The following is a 17,578-nucleotide window of genomic DNA, read 5'->3' on the forward strand; positions in this document are numbered from 1 at the left end:
GTGTCAACACAACATAAGCAACACAAATCAATCATTACATAAAATAGATACATAATCATGTCCTCTAACACTACAGATGAAAAAAGAAATTAATACTAGTAAAAGAAATAAATAATTACCTTTTTGCACTTGATATACGAAAAACTTTATGATATCAAAATTGAGAGTTTAAAAGGACATATTAGGATTAATGTCAATTTCTAAAATTTTACATAATTTTCAAGGTCTGGTCTTCCAATTTAAAATGCAACTAAAAAAAAGTGGGGGTTGGAGATAAAATTTTTGAATTATTGGCGAAAATACTGAATTTTTATACAAAATTTCGAGTAAATTAATTAAAACTTTTTAAAGAATCGGTGTACTGTTTGGAAAAATATATCAACCAAGTTAATAAATGACAACATTTGAACTAGTTCCAAGCCTCAACTACCTGTATCATAAATTTTAAAACTGAAATACACATATAAGGGTATAAAAATAGACGATATATGGGATGAAACAGAAACTGTAATATCATGCAGAATTATAACTTTTTGATTAGTGAATCCTTCCGCCACAAAATATAGTCCCTGTCAAATCCTTTCAAAATTTAAATTGACACAAAAAATTTCAGCTGGATAGGATTCAGCAATAGATGTGTAATATGTTTGCACCAATGGGATCAGCATTGAACTAGTGAATACTTAGTTGTAGCATCCTGCGCAGTTGCATTACTGGGGACTAGACTTCACTGCTTATTTCTACATCGCCATCAAACTTCCACCAGAGTTCGTTTGCTCACAAACCAAACTCTTCCACTTAGGCATTATGGGATAGCGATTTCTTAGGCCGAGTATACTGTGACGTCACTGTAGAATGACGAAAAAACATAACGTCAAACGTAAACAACTTTCAAAACAAGAACGTAAACATCCAGTTCATTACTTTACACAATAATTTGAACAGTGTCTCCCTACTTTTTAATGATCTTTTGATCATTTTATGTTTAAAATAAAATCCATACTTTTATATTAATGCTCTTAATATTAATATCTTCAAACTTTTAACTGCGAACTACTTCTTTAGTGTAATTTGTCTGCGTGATAATCGCAGACTCACAATATACAAATCTGTATATTGTGGTGCGTCACATAGGAGAGGTCTATTCGTAGGTGACGTAATGAGGCCTCGACGGGGAGTTTGCATCGCCATTAACAGGCTTATTTTCGTGTGCGAAATCAGCTCAGCGGTAGACAAACAACATACAGTGCTTAATTTGTGTACTTGAATTACCGTAAGTTAACATTTTGTAATGACACATGTTATGTATGACTCATTTTTTCCTCAGCAGCATTAACTGTTGACAAGATCTGCCATTTTAATGGAAGCACTAAAGACCCGATATACTTTTACTTTCGCACACGAAAACAAGCCTGTTCAATGCTGATCCCATTGGTGCAAACATATTACATATCTATTGCTGAATCCTATCCAATTTATATAATTTTTTGTGTCAATTCAAATTTTGAAAGGATTTGATAGGGACTATATTTTGTGGCGGAAGGATTCACTAATCAAAAAGTTCTAAATCTTAAATACCTTAGAATTGATCAAAACATTATTCTTGTGATATTGCACCTACAGAAGAAAATTGAACGTTATTTTTTGGCTTTCTTAATTTTTAATTTTTGTTTATTTCATTTTATTTAGATTATTTTTACTCATTTCCCCCTTCTTTACAGTTTTAGGTATTTCAGGTCTTTAGTGTGATTCTCAAAATGGCAGATAGAGTCAGGAGTTGATGTTTTGTAGAATAAGCGACCTAGATATGGCGAACATAAAGAACTTTATTAAAGTATGAGGAAGTAAGTAGCGTACATTTGATGTGAAATTTTAATTGATTGGTTCGAAATCTTCCACACTAGTCTGAATTTCACTGACCTGGACCGGTAAATGTTCTAATAAAAATAAAAACGTGAACTCGAGAGAACGATGACGTATATCTATGTTATTTTAAAGAACTTTTGGCTTGAATTGGTATGCAAGAACAGGAGTTAAAATTCAAGGAGACTGGCAAATTACGAATATCGCACCTAGTTTCTGATTTTTTGTTTAGGTATTTGAAGCGAGTGGGTAGTTTTTTTTATCTGGGTCAGAGTTAGACCCCTTTCTATATTTATGGTATCACAGAGTTCAGGCCCAAAACGGGCTTATTCCCTGTGGTTCAAATGCTTTACAATTATTCAATACTTCTTGGTACACTGATTTTGACGACGGATTATTCCGTTTACCTTATCAAGATATAGGACTCACGGCGAGTGTGATCGGTCGACAGGGAATGCTTACTCATCCTAGGCACCCGATTCCACCACTGCTATATCCAGGGGTCCATGTTTGTCCAACTCTCTATTTTATATTCCTTATAGGAGTTATGAGATTGATCACTGTTCGATATCTTTGAACAACTTTTCTTTTAAGAAACATGAGTGGAAAGTCTTGCATGTTGATATTTTGTAGAGAATTTCGCTTCCATATGAAGAGTTCGCGACAGTGGTATGTGGGTTCACCTGAGTTATCCTGACATTCTGAGAACTGAGTAAGAGTAACTCCGGTTTAGAGTATGGTTTGGAGATTATATAGCATTAACTTTCCGTTCTTCTTGACCTTACACTGATAAGATGGGAACTACACCATTCCTGTTTGTGTGGATATTGCTTGATATTAACGCAGCTACTGGTAAAGTTTTATTCATGTTCAACTTGAAAGTTAATGTCACGATCCAGTGCCAATGACATAAAACATGCCGTTATATATCGTCATAGCTAATCGTTCATTATTTTATCGGGTTTCAATTTAGAACATTTACATTTGTAATTGGATTGTTGTTTAGACATTTACTCTCAACTGGCCATCAGTCACAGAATACTGGGTTGGGATATAAATTCATGGATAACGCAAAATACAGGAAATCCAATAAAAGTATATTAAACATATGGAACTAAATTAAAAATCAAGAGATTATTAAGTTCAACATTCGCTAATTGGGTCATCTATGAATAACTCACGCGAACAAATCCCTATTGAGTAACTATTAATTATGGTGCAGTTTACGAATCTCAGCCTCTTATTAGATAGACGGTTCATAAGTTTTATTAACAAATGTCGCAATGTAGAACAAGATAATATTATACACAACTATGGACTTCGATATCAGGCTATATATGTATTTATGGACCGACTTCAAATAATGCCGAGTAATACTTAGTATCAACTGTCACGCAGAGATAATATCAGCCAAGCTGCCTAAATCGATAATTTCATCGAATCTGAGGTCAAAATCATTTAACTGACATGGATCTTAAATTATAATGTAACCACAACCATAATAGCAAAAAGTAGCTTTTGTGATAGTACATTTAAATGCAGATATGAGACTGCATCTTTCAGAAAATAATAATTTAGTGCTTATATTTACATTCTGAAAACCTTTTTTCAATTTATGCATCTTTTATCTATATTCTTAAAATTCACGCTAAATCCTTTTGGCAATTAACGGAACAGCCACTGGAACAGATCATGTGATGTCATATCAAAAACGAAAAGAATGCACAATGCTGGATGAATTAATAATTCAATTCTTTTTTAATTAATTTACAATTAAATATAACAAATATTAGATTACCGGTATGAACAAAGTTGTACTATTTGACCATTAAACAGTTTGTATTTTTCAAACTTATTTAATTGTAAACAGCGTAGGTAAAATCACTGAAAGGTGGTGAACCGGTGTCTGTTAGCCATATTGTCAAAGTGTACAATTACCGAATGAACAATTGTTGAAGACTTCCACATTTGGACTACTTTCTTGTGTTTGGTTGTAATATTAATCAATTAGAGGCAGGATCCCGAATGAGATGCATTTACGGTGTCTGATACGTATGGAGCGCCAAATTAACATAAACTCAAATAATTGAAGATATCTTCAATTATTTGAAGATATCATCAATTCATTTGATGCACGCAACAATTTAATTAAAGATCTCTTCAAATAATTAATGATATCTTCAATTCTGAATTATTGCGCGCATTAAATGAATTGATGATACCATTAATTCTTCTGCTGAATCGATGCGCGCTTTAATTGAATTAATGATCTCTTCAAATGAATTAATGATATCAACAATTGAATTGATGCGCGCTACAATTCAATTGAAGAGAGCAATAATTGATATAATGCGCGCATTAAATAAATTCATGAGAGCAATTATTGAATTGATGCGCGCATTAATTCATTTGATGAGAGCAATAATTGATTTAATGCGCGCATTAATTCAGTTATTGCTCTCTTCAATTAAATTAATGATATCTTTAATTCATTTGAAGAGAGCAATAATTCTTTTAGAGAGAGCAACTATATAATTAAAGATATCTTCAATTCAACATATCCACAATTGAATTAATGATCTCTTTAATTGAATTGTTGCTCTCTTTAAAAAAAATTGATGCGCGCATTAATCCCTTATACAAAAGCATTGTAAATAACTAAAGATATCTTCAATTAAATTAAAGAGATCATCAAATTATTTATACCGAGCTCTAAATCAATTATTGCGAGCAATATTTCTACGAAATTGATGCTCTCATCAATTGAATTGAAGAGAGCAATAATTGAATTAATGCGCGCATCAAATCTATTATTGCTCTCATTAATTCAATTGATGCTCATCAACTGAATTGAAGAGAGCAATAATTGAATAAATGCGCGCATTAAATCGAGTATTGCTCTCATTAATTCAATTGATGTGCGCATTAATTCAATTGATGAGAGCAATAATTGAATTGAAGCGTGCATTAATTCATTTGATGAGAGCAATAATTGATTTAATGCGCGCATTAATTCAATTAAAGAGAGCAATAATTGAATTGATGATATCTTCAAATAATTGAAGATATCTTCAATTATTTGAGTTTATGTTAATTTGGCGCTCCATAGATACGGGAATGGGCAACTAATCTTTGTTTTCATTCAGCACACGTAGGGCCGAGATGCAGACGCCATGCTCGAGAGTGTCCATACGCCTTACCGACCTCAAGGATTCGGTCTCTGCAGTTATAATATATCATTATTGATTGATTGTTTGTATATTGCTTATCGTCCAGCCCGATAATTTTCCACTCATATGGAGATGTCTAGGATAATTTTCTAATGCTTCCTATTAAAGGATTAAAAAGTAAATGTAAATATTGTACAACAATCCTTCATATGTAACTTTATCGAATATCGCATGACGCGCTTTATTCAAATAATACCAGCCCGACACATCCCATTTGCATGGCTAGAATACAAATAGTTTGAGTAAGTTTCGAGTTTGGACATCGATGAACTGTGGTTTCTTTAAAGGTCTGTCGTGCTACAATTGTTTCAACATCCCTGAAACCAGCACCTGTACTCAGACCATCACTTGTCCAGATGGAAAGGTAAATACATTGTACATCGAAACGTCTGTAAACATATCATACAATAATAGATATATCGACCCATAATATCTGTAAACAAATCATACAATAATAGATATATCGACCTCAGATAACATAATGTCTGTAAACATACCATACAATAATAGATATATCGACCTCAGATAACATAATGTCTGTAAACATACCATACAATAATATATATATCGACCTCAGATAACATAATGTCTGTAAACATACCATACAATAATAGATATATCGACCTCGGGGAGCATATTTCTGTAAACATATCATACAATAATAGATATATCGACCTCAGATAACATAGGTCTGTAAACATATCATACAATAATAGATATATCGACCTCGGAGAGCATGTGTCTGTAAACATATTCAATAACGGATATATCGAACTATAATAGGAGCAACAACATCGTCTAATCACGTGTAACACGGATTGTAGGGTCGATATGCTTTTCTTTACAGTTGATTTATTACTTATTAAAACAACAACATGTATATCTATATGTTTATGTTTGGTTAAAAGATTCGATTTCAGAAAAACAACTTCCTGTGTGTTGCTGTTTCGCACCGTAAATGAAATTGGGGTGAAAATGAGCAAATGTTTTCAACCCTAGAACAAATATCACTTATATATTACTAAACATTTATTAGAGTTGTTCTCTTTATCCTGCAATATGTACAGAGTATAAAGATTAGAACAATATCACTTATATATTACTAAACATTTATTAGAGTTGTTCTCTTTATCCTGCAAAATGTACAGAGTATAAAGATTAGAACAATATCACTTATATATTACTAAACATTTATTAGAGTTGTTCTCTTTATCCTGCAATATGTACAGAGTATACAGATTAACAAAATAGTAGCCTGATTTCAGAAGTTCCATATGTCTAAAAACAATGGAGTTCTATGATATTTCTACAAACAGTAGCCTAGTCTCAGTAATTCTATGTTACAATGTAAACCCCGAATAAAACATGATAAAATCTTAATAAGATAGGACATCAAAGTTGCGTTGGGGCATTGGCTAATAGGCCTAATACCTTGGTCTACTGAGTTACATTTATTGAGCCAGAAATATCCTTCGCTGTAAGGCTAGTGTATTCTTCAAACTGTGTTGGTTCCACAGTTATTCTGATAACTTAACACCACAAGTACGCAGTCCATCGGCGGAGGTTAAACGTGATCCAAGACTCTGGTATACGAGAATGCAAGTATCTGACAAGGTTACAATAACATAAAGGAAATGACATCACAGTAAGTCTGCACCAAGTCCCATTCGGCAAACTTCGGTATCCTACATCTAAGATGTTAGATGCATGGAGTCGGCCGAGGTGATCCAGCGCATGCTTTACGGTAGAGTGACTTCGAACTCATTACGTTATTATATATGGTACGGGAATGAGCCAATCACAGGACTTGAAATACAAATAAAATGACAATAATACACATGTAATTTCTTATCATAGGGTAATTAAACTTAAACTGAAAACGGACTGATTCCCGAACTTGTTTTACTCCAAACTAGTGCCAATATTCACCAATATAAGTTCTATAACCTATATTAAATCATTTGAGCATATTTAAGTTCTTTTCCAAATATAGTATTGAAAACTTATTATAATTATTATCGTTAAGTTTTATCGGCACTGGTGCGTGCAATATCACCGTGACGGCTGTACGCAGGTTTTCAATATTCACACATGCTTGTAAAATGATTTGCGAATCAATAATAATAATTAAAAAAAATATGGTATTTCCTGAACAAAAACTAGTATTTCTCATTGTTTATCAAATAAATTGTAACAAGGTGGATTTTATGAAAGGTATTGGAAATGATTGTATTATTTACAGTTAGAAGCGATCTCTCATACTTTCCAAGATATCCATGTAAGGTAATTTCTCAGAAGTTGTCATTTGCTTAAATCCCGTAGGTCATCAAAGGTGGAGCTCTTACTAAAGTGTTCCCTTCAATGACCTTGGGAACGAATACCATGAAATGCAATCGGATTCAAAGGGAATATCTCTCTAGTGACTCTCAACTGTATTAATGCGCACACAAAACATTTTTATGATTGATGCATGTGCTCTATATTAAAAATAATTATAAAGGCATAAAAAACCCAGCTAATTTCGCCGATTTCGGTAAATCTTGTCAATCGCAGATGACGAAAATGGCATTACAGAACATATTACGTCACTAATTTCCACAAATATCATCAGGGTCAATGTCCTAGTGCATAATCATAATGATTAAACCAAGTGAAACCACAGATCATTTTACCCCAAAATTCCCATTGAAATACAAAAGCTGATTTTTATTAATAATTATGTTGTTTGCATTTGTTTTCTTGCATGAATAATCAATATTTCATTTCTGTTGCAATTAGTTTGAGGTTTTTCCCATATATGGCTAGATTGACTAGATTATTTAGGTTTAACCTTACATATGTATTTTGAAGCGAAAATTGGGACTTAATATACTTTGCTCTTTTAACTCGGAAAAGCAATACAAATTTATCATGTCCAAAACAATTTTTGGAATTCCATGCAAGAAGTTATTTTACATACTGATATGGGGGAAATCATTGATTGCTAAATGTTTTAATCGTTTGACAAGACTTCTATCAACTGATGTTTCCGTTTCAGCGTTGTTTGCTTTTGAACACTGGCGGAAATCTCACACTAGGATGTTCTGACAGCTCGGTAAGAATTACAAACATAATTAGTAACTGGATTAACAAAATGAAAAGGAGAAGAAAAAAATCACTAATGCAGGACTTACCTATAAACAGGTACGTTCACTTACCTATAAACAGGTACGTTCGCTTACCTATAAATAGGTACGTTCACTTACCTATAAACAGGTACCTTCACTTACCTATAAACAGGTACGTTCGCTTACCTATAAACAGGTACGTTCGCTTACCTATAAACAGGTACCTTCACTTACCTATAAACGTGGAAATTTACGCGTGAGGTTTATTCACACTAAATATGTCGTTACGTTGTGAAGATTTTCGTGTAAATTACCAGCACGCGTGCTATCCCCACAGTACGCAATTTAGTATTAAGGTAGCTCTGCCTTCATATGACTTATCAATATCAATGGTTTAAAGTGGAAAACATGTATCAATTTTCACTAAATACAGTTTAGTTTAATCAATATCCAAAAAAACGTATATGTTGCTACCTTTCTAAAGATGTCAGACATACGTAGACAGTAATATATGTAGCGTGCAAGCTTGGTTTCTCAAGTTAGACTGAGATCCTTGCTCAAAATATTGATTAGCGATGTGGGTCCTCTCAGCTTTATTCCGAGATATAGAATAGCGAGTGACAGTAGAATAATTTGAGACAATGATTTGCTGTTTTACAACGAAACAATAAAATCACGTACAATTATAGCAGAATTTGATCAACTCAAAATTACTCACTTCAGTTACTCAATATTGCTCAATGTTTGTCTTTGCTCAATTTATACAATTGTGAATACTGTAGCGGAAGTAAGGGTACAGGTGATCAATGTCTCATTCCTGTGTAAATTATCTGATAAAGTTATATTATTACTGACTTTGTATAGGAAAGACGTATTCAGCCACGTCTATACCTTACCGTTATTAAACTTTCTCTTCTGATCGATGTCTCTCGGTCACGATGTGTGTAGACTGACTTGCTTTCACAGTATTTAAAGAAATATTATTATAAACACCCCTCCACTTTCAAGCTTATCCAACTATTATCAACTGGAAATATTACGGAATTATGTAAACTTGGTAAATACCTATATAAATGTTCATCTATTAATCTCAGTTATTATAAGATTATCCTCAGTATCTATCCTGTCCATGTACATCAGTATGATATATCATGTTTTGTTATCATTTCATTGTATAAGTTGTTGTATATACTTTATACCTATGAACCGTATGGTTCTTGGTCAATAAACAATACAATACAATACCCTACATCTTCAATCTGATAGTGACTGAGCATTATGATTGGCTAATGTATTTGATCAGTCAATGTATTGGAAGTTTTCAAAACACTTTCGGATTCACAACTTTAGCTCAAATAAAGGAATATATATATATATATATATATATATATATATATATATATATATATAAGCTCAAATAAAGGAATATATATATATATATCTCACTCAAAGATAATACCAAATTCGTTTCATATATCATGTATCAACATCAGAAAATCGTACATTTTCATTACGCAAATTGAAAAAAGTACATAAAAACTTGTTAAATGAAATGTTCCCCAAAACTGGTTATTCATAAATATGTATAAATAACTTGTTGATATCAGCGAAATCATTGTATAATAGACATACAGTAGAGAAAATATACCATCATAGGAGTCATTATCCTTAGGATTTTTTTGTTGTTGCTATAAATATTTGATTATTTATGAAAAATATAATAAAACTTTTTCAGCATCAATAGTTTACCAAATTTTTATTTTATTCGGTGAATAAAATTTCTCTAAAAGATACATGTATATTTCTATCATGCTCAAAGTTCAATTAAATAAAGATTTTTGCAAAAACCTATGACGTCACATGAGGTTGGAGCTACCTTAAAGATTCTGATACCGCGTAAGTAAACACGACGCGTATGGTTTGTGAAGGACATACGCGTAACTACATGGTACATGTAACAGCACACGAAAATACCCACGTCTACGGTCACTTAAGTGATACATGTACATATGTCTACATGATTGAAATTGTCTTATAAGATATAAACATGTTGAGTTTAATTAAGAATTGTTTTCGTTATGCAAATGCAATTTCGATCCTAACGTGCTTTGACTTCCGTTTAGACATGCGCAGTGTTTACGGGAACTCAAATAATAGGAAAGAGAGATGTCAATGGATTAAAAACTCATTGCTGTGATCAAGATTTGTGTAACGGTAAGTGCAGGATTTGGTTGGTTTTAGAGGTTACATGTAATTTAAGAGTTCCTGTCCTGTTACAATCCCAGTTTTCTCAAGATAAAGATGAATGTGTTTCGGTTTAATTTTTTAATGAATTGGCTCTTGACCTTATTTTCCAGTTTTTGTCAGTTGACCTTGATCTCTACTTTACTGGTCTTATTTGACATATAATTAACAATACACTCCTGATAACGTACAGTTTGATATTACTCCCACGAAAGTTAAATTACATAATTATGTGTAATAATCGTAAAGATTCTCTGCTGCTCCTAAAGAAATAATACATGAGAGAACTAAATCTACATTTTAAGTATGATTGTATCTGGATTCTAGTGATGTGGAAATAAATATTCCCGCCGTTATTTATTTGATGACCTACTTATATCTCACCGATTTCTGGGTGAATTACTGAAGTCCAGCTCTCTCTCTCTCTCTCTCTCTCTCTCTCTCTCAACTCCTAACTCCTCTGGAATACGCTCGACAGAAAATTAGCTAGATGTTACAGAGAGGTGGGGGAAAGGGGTCAATGTTTCGGATATTAAACCATCTAAACCAAGGTTTCCAGCCTCTAACCGACCTCCCATTCATGATGGCGGGAGTAGATTAGATGTAACTGTTGAAAGACCTTTTTATTGGTTTCATCTAGTCTTTTTCTGGTCACTAACCTCAGAGTTTCATGGATAATGTGTTTTCTTCTGGGATCTCTAAAGTAACTGACATTTCTAATGTCATGGGGGTAATATGGACTTATTTTCTGTTTTTTTGTTCCTTTGTGTCTGGTATCCTATGTGATGAAAGGTGAAGATAACGAACAGAACTCCTGTTCACAATCAGCGTTTACAGATACTAGATTTAAAACAAACAATACCATATGTATAACATTCATATACATTCGCACACCCATTCGCACTTTTGAAGAAAAAAATCATACACTTATCCAATGCAATTCATTATTTAGATGCACTGTAATTAATAAATAGCATGAATTGGCTAATTTTTCCCCCACAAAAGTCATTCTTTATCAAAATCAAATAATTCTAAATTCTGATTTGAAAGACTTCTATTCTAATATATTTCATTTTGACATCCCACTCCAAAAAGTTTAACATTTTATGCTTTATAACAAATATGAAATGATATATTACTCGATATGTAATATAATGAAATTTTCTATTCCTTTCATCAGTAGTAATTTACCTAAATAATTTCCAAATTCTGTCTATGAATAAACTTCAACTGCTCTATAAAGACAGTATCTCATTAAAACTGACCAAAGCTCGTTGTACAGAGTCAGATTCCGATCAAAGCATGCTGTATAGTGTCACATTCTGACAAAGCATGCTGTACACCCGTATAGTCGATTCGATATACATGTATCCTTGGGAACTCGAAATAAAAGACACCACAGTCATTCACATTTGTTTCGTACTTAGATATTTCATTGAAAATGAATATTAACGTCAAACTAACAACTCAACTTTATGGCAAAAAGGACGATTTTTTGCTTCTCCATCGTCAACTTTCTATATTTTTGTAGCAATATTTTATCACCTGCACATGGTGTTTATATCTCTCAACTGATTAAATACGCAAGAGCTTGTTCTACGTATGATCAATTTTTAAATCGAGGCAGGCTACTGACAAATAGGTTGATGTTACAGGGGTTTCAACAGTCTTGTTTAAAGTAAGAATTTCGCAAATTTCATGGTCGTTATAACGATCTAGTTTACCAACACAACCTGTCATTGGCTTAAATAATGCTGCCTGATGTGTTTCATACCGATTGTTAGGCTGTTCTTTGCACACTGATTTTGACTACAGATTACTCCGTTTACTCGACCGAGATATACAGGTCTAATGGCGTGTGTGACCGGTCGACATGGGATGCTTACTCCTAGGCACCTGATCTAACCTCTGGTATGTCCAGGGGTCTGTGTTTTCCCTACTCTTAATTTTGTATTCTTTTTAAGAGTTATGGGATTGGTCACTGTTCGTTATCTTCACCTTTTTATGAGGCAGATGTGTCATGACCAAAGCTTAAGTCATTTCAAAACAAGCTATACTTTCGCAGCAAAGCAATATTAGATTGTCATAAGTGACACAAAGTTTGATTAAGGACTGAGGACATTTCAATACCAAGACGAAAGGTACTAGTAATTCGTGTAAGTTTAAGTTCACTGAGACATGATATACAACGACCATATCTGAAAAAGCATGAAATGCTAATACTTAACAGAAACGTTTCGTTTGACTAATGGAGTCAGTCTGGAGGGTATAGGTGGACACAGTCAAAGTTTCTGGGAGGAAATACAATAAGCAAAATAACTGTCAAATATTTTCCTTAGAACAGTCATGTGTTACATATTTTGCATGCATGAGTCAAATCGAGGTCACTTACTCAACAATAAAAACAAGTTTTTCAGGCCATATCTTTGTAAAACTTGTGCATTTCACACGCATTCTTGCCTCTTTGGTGTCATATTAGACTAAATCAGTGGCGTAGCAACATTATAGCACTGTAAGCATATGCTTACAAATGTTTTTTGCAATTTTTTTTAAAAATACAGATAGTTATTTTATCATATTAAATCTCGACAACACTTTGTGTTTGTACCGGAAATTTTCCTGAGGCGTTCCGAACGTTCTTCTATATACTGTACGAATATTAACTGCACGGTTTTCGTTACAATCGATTTCGGCCGATTGAAATAAGATCCTTATCTTCGAGAGTACTTCAATCCGGATCAGAATGAAAAGAAGCAACTCTGCCTCTTCAGAACACAATTTCGGAAAAGGGCAAAGTAATTTTCGCAGTACTTTTTAAAAGAACCAAAAACTGCCGATACATGTATTCAAGACTTGATGGAAACTCAAAGTTTGCCACACGCAAACACCTCCGTTTACCTGATCAGGATATGGGGCTCACGGCGGGTGTGACCGGTCGACAGGGGATGCTTACTCCTCCTAGGCACCTGATCCCACCTCTGGTGTGTTCAGGGGTCCGTGTTTGCCCAACTATCTATTTTGTATTGCTTGTGGGAGTTATGAGATTGATCACTGTTTGTTATCTTCACCTTTCTTTCATTAAGCTGCTCACAGCAGCACTGACATTGCTACAAGCAAAGGTGTTTCTGTCAAAATACCTGGGAGTAGATTGGAACCTAAATCAATTTAGATATTGCGTACCACAAGTCAAATGTTGACAACAAACAGAAGTTATTTTACTAACAAATAAATGGGAACCGACAGCGTTTGTTTTCCTTTCAGAAATACGTGGAAAGAAAAAGCGCTTCAACCTGTCATGGCGTGAAAACTATCTTTGGTGTAGGTATTCAGAGTCGGAAAAAGGAGTGAATTGTTTGTATTGTGTTTTATAAAATAGTTCTGATCACGCTTTTGTTAGGGGCCCTGTAAACGACTGGGGTAATCTGACTACTTTAATAAAACACCATTTTGGGCAGTCTGGACATAGCAAGTGTCTTGATATGAGTGAAAATTTTATTTCAGTTGCTCAATGCAGATGCGAAGTTGTTATGTTAATGTTGAGTAGCTAATTTCAAAACAGGATATTAAGAAACAGAAATATACTGAAAAGTATTTAGAAGACTCTAGTTGTGTGGAAAGACAAAAAATTAAAGCTGGCCTATAATATCTTGGAGAACTTGTTCTGTTCAATTACAATATAATTTTTGAGATATTAAAACTATTCCCAAAATGAAACATTCTTGCCACCGTAATTGAACATGCTCAGTTTCTGGGGGCTTACAATTATTCTATCTTTAGCTACGCCACTTGACTGTTTGTGTACCTCGACTATTCATCGAAGATCATAATCACAGGAATGTGAAATCCTAGTTTAGTTTATGTAAATCAGATATTGTTGACATTTCTATATCTAAAACACAGCTTAGAATATAATTCAGGCTAACACACGGGGATACTAATCCATAAGGACGAATCCAGTAACCTGTAGGTTAAACCATTCTTTACAGTGACGTTAATATGTATGGTATTCTCCACCCAGAAGGACAGCCAGCCAGTACAACTACAACGCCGGAAGTGTGTATGGATATGAACTCTGCCTTCTGTAGCTCTCCTATTGTCCAAACATCCATTTGCTCCGATCCTGACCTGTCTCTAAAATGGTGCAGAAAGACATGTGGGAAATGTAGTGAGTGAACGTATATAGTTGAGGCTTTTGAATTAACCTTCTTGACATGATTCCAATTAATATAATGATGTTTCCAATAACCGGTGTTGTATTGCCTTTGGTATAATTTGCTTGTATTAGCCACAACAACTGCAGCGCCAACTACCACTACCTCCACCACCACCACCGTCCCATGTATAGACAACAAGCCGGACCTCTGCTCGGCCCCGGGGGCAAATGTGTTCTTCTGCTCAGATCCTGCGCGCGCAGTCCAATATTGTCAGAAAACTTGTAATAAATGCGGTAAGTAGGGATGATAAATGTACAACGTCCAACTAGTGTAAGGTTTTCCTGTTACCCGGTATATTGTAGTAGTTAGGGCTATATGGACCGTGGAAATCAGCCTGGGTAGCTCAGTGGTTAGATCAACTGACTTAAAAATGCAGGTGTACCGAGTTCGATTTCCTGATCCAGTCATAAATTTTCTCCTTTCCTATATAATACAATTATATCATAAGCAACAAAACAATGACTGCTCACTGTTAGGGCTGAAGAAATTACTTATTACACATTATGACATAATAATAATAAAATTTGTATATTTTATTATATTATATACATGTAATTAAAATAAATAGCTAAAGTTTTCTATGTTCAGAGAAGCAGATAATATCCCATCTAACCATCGTGTTACACCGTAGTACGTGTAGCATGTGTGTAATTCCTCTAACTTGATTGCTAAAACTTTTTAATTGTGATAGGATAAGTGATTACTTGCATTAATAGGACTCTTTCACGCTCTTTATTATGTAGTATAATACACTATTTCATATAATAGACAATAATTTGTCAAATATATTAGCCAAAATCCAAAAAATTCTAAAACAGCTGTTTAATTGCTTTATCATATATTGGAACAGATCTCCAACCTTATACCAATACACACACAACACTGAAATCAACTACAGTAAAAACTACCATTAAACCATCCACCACTACCTCTACAACCACTACCACTACCACCACTCCTCCGCCCTGGGTCTGCGAGGACTACGATATAGCACACTGTTCTGACCCGGAAGTGAAGACCCTGGTGTGCCCCGACGCTGATTTGAACTATCTATGTCGAAAAACATGCAACAAATGTGAACAGTCGGGTTAAGTTTCAACGAGTGAACATTTTGTCTAATAGATTTGCTTAATACCCGAGTGAAATGCGTTATGTCATCATTTATATTATCATTAATAGTCATTATGTCATGGAATACAACAGCTGTAATGGCCCCGGCATAATCCATTGTAGTCTCTGAGAAAACTGTCTTGGGGACTACCCGTCATTGTTTTGTTTGCATGAAGATTGGTATATCCGAATAATATCACGACTTATATATAAACTCCTCATCAAAGTTCCCATCTGTGAGGGTATTGCGAATATCAAGTATGCGTGAAGTACGTCAATGTGCACGCATCTTCATGGGCCTCTGTGTTTGCCCAACTCTTCATTTTGTATTAACTATAGGAGTTATTCATGAGATTGATCACTCTTCACCTTTGCATGAAATACATTTACTTGATCCAAGATAGAGGGCTTACTGTGGGTGTAACCGATCAACGGGATATGTTTACTCATCCTAGTCACCTTATCCCATCGCTAATGTCTCCAGGAGCTAGTATATATAGTATATAGTCCGTGTTTGCCTTACTCTAAATTTAGTATAATAATATTCTTTATAAGACTTATGAAATTGGTCACAGTTCGTAATATTCAGTTTTTCATGTAGTCACAAAGGATTGATTGGTTGTATATTGTCCCACTCGAGATTTTTTCACTCATAATTATGGAGACGTCATCATTGCCGGTGAAGGGCTGCAAAATTTCGGCCTATGCTCAACGCTTACGGCCCTTGAGCAGGGGGATCTTTATCGTGCAACACCTGTTGTGACACGGGGCCTCGGTTTTTGCGGTCTCATCCGAAGGACCGCCCCATTTAGTCGCCTAGTAGCAAGTGGGGGGTTAAGCTTCGATTCCCAGACCCAAGACTAGGATAAGATAATCAACATTCTTACAGGTTCGTTTTTTAGAACTATTGATAGATAATACCATACATATTAATTGTTTGTGTTGTGTAAATTATGTCATTCTTTCAGATCCATGGCCTCGGGTTTAACCTCAAGAGATGAAGTTGTAGGGGGATACCCGACAGTGGTAAACCACAAATCATGGTGCATTATAACACTGCCTAAAACACCTTCGATATGATTGGTGTGTCTGTTTCAAACTTTTTAAAATGTTTAGTGATTTTGAATTCTCATATAGAATTATGGTTAGGGGTTTTGTTTTGTAAATTCTTAACATTTGAGAAAAAAACATTTGGTTTACTGGGATTACAAGATTTCCTCATAGTGCACGTATAATCTCACATACGTCATATGGGTCATTATAAATTGTCACATAAATGGAAGATCTGTATCCACGTGATGTGTTAGCCCATATTTCAACTGACTCGATACGAGAGAGCATGTTTTGCGTATGGTCAATTTTTAAATTGAGGCAAGTTACTGACAAATATGTTGATCTTACTGGGGTTTCAAGGGTCTCGTATAAACTCATAATTTCACAAATTCTATGATCTTGTTTGCAAATACAACCTGTTGTGAGGTTGGATTCTGTCGGACGTGATTCATATCAATTGTTAGGCCATTCTTTACATATTGATTTTGACTACAGATTACTCCGTTTATCTGATTAAGATAGAGGGCTCTCAGCGAGTGTAACCGATCATCAGGGGGTGTTTACTCCTCCTAGACACTCGATCCCACCTCAGATAGAGGCTCTGGAGGTGTTTAGGGGTCCGTATCTGCCCTATTTTTAATTAATTCTTTTTGTGATTTATGAGATTGATCACTGTTCGCTATCCTCACTTTTTATGGATTTCTCATAGTTCTTTGCATAGACACATTAAACAAATGTGGAGTTGTAATGTACATAC

The 17,578-nt window shown here is 34.4% G+C and overlaps 2 protein-coding genes across 3 annotated transcripts in view; one reads left to right on the top strand and one right to left on the bottom strand.

Moving 5' to 3' along the window:
* The window catches only part of LOC125681851 (N-alpha-acetyltransferase 50-like), a 205,487-nt gene that overhangs the window by 103,922 nt on the left and 83,987 nt on the right, over positions 1-17,578 (bottom strand). The gene's annotated exons all lie outside the window — the stretch shown is intronic.
* LOC125681849 (zinc metalloproteinase nas-14-like) lies at positions 2,537-15,797 on the top strand. 2 transcript variants are annotated; one of them, XM_056157274.1, is made up of 7 exons: positions 2,537-2,715; positions 5,381-5,457; positions 8,131-8,187; positions 10,324-10,414; positions 14,466-14,609; positions 14,730-14,891; positions 15,509-15,797. In XM_056157274.1, exons 1-7 carry the CDS (start codon positions 2,658-2,660, stop codon positions 15,748-15,750), a joined length of 831 nt encoding a protein of 276 aa, XP_056013249.1. In that variant the 5' UTR covers positions 2,537-2,657; the 3' UTR covers positions 15,751-15,797. The 2 variants fall into 2 exon arrangements, with proteins under 2 accessions (XP_056013249.1, XP_056013248.1); XM_056157273.1 differs by having other exon boundaries at positions 2,541-2,715; positions 14,463-14,609.

This window comes from Ostrea edulis, chromosome 2, assembly GCF_947568905.1.
Source record: "Ostrea edulis chromosome 2, xbOstEdul1.1, whole genome shotgun sequence".
Classification (NCBI taxonomy): Eukaryota; Metazoa; Mollusca; class Bivalvia; order Ostreida; family Ostreidae; genus Ostrea; species Ostrea edulis.

Coding starts and splice junctions, on each gene's coding strand:
- LOC125681849 (XM_056157273.1), top strand. CDS start 2,658: ATGGGAACTACACCATTCCTGTTTGTGTGGATATTGCTTGATATTAAC. Junction 2,716..5,380: donor TGATATTAACGCAGCTACTG/GTAAAGTTTTAT, acceptor GTTTCTTTAAAG/GTCTGTCGTGCTACAATTGT. Junction 8,188..10,323: donor TAGGATGTTCTGACAGCTCG/GTAAGAATTACA, acceptor ACTTCCGTTTAG/ACATGCGCAGTGTTTACGGG.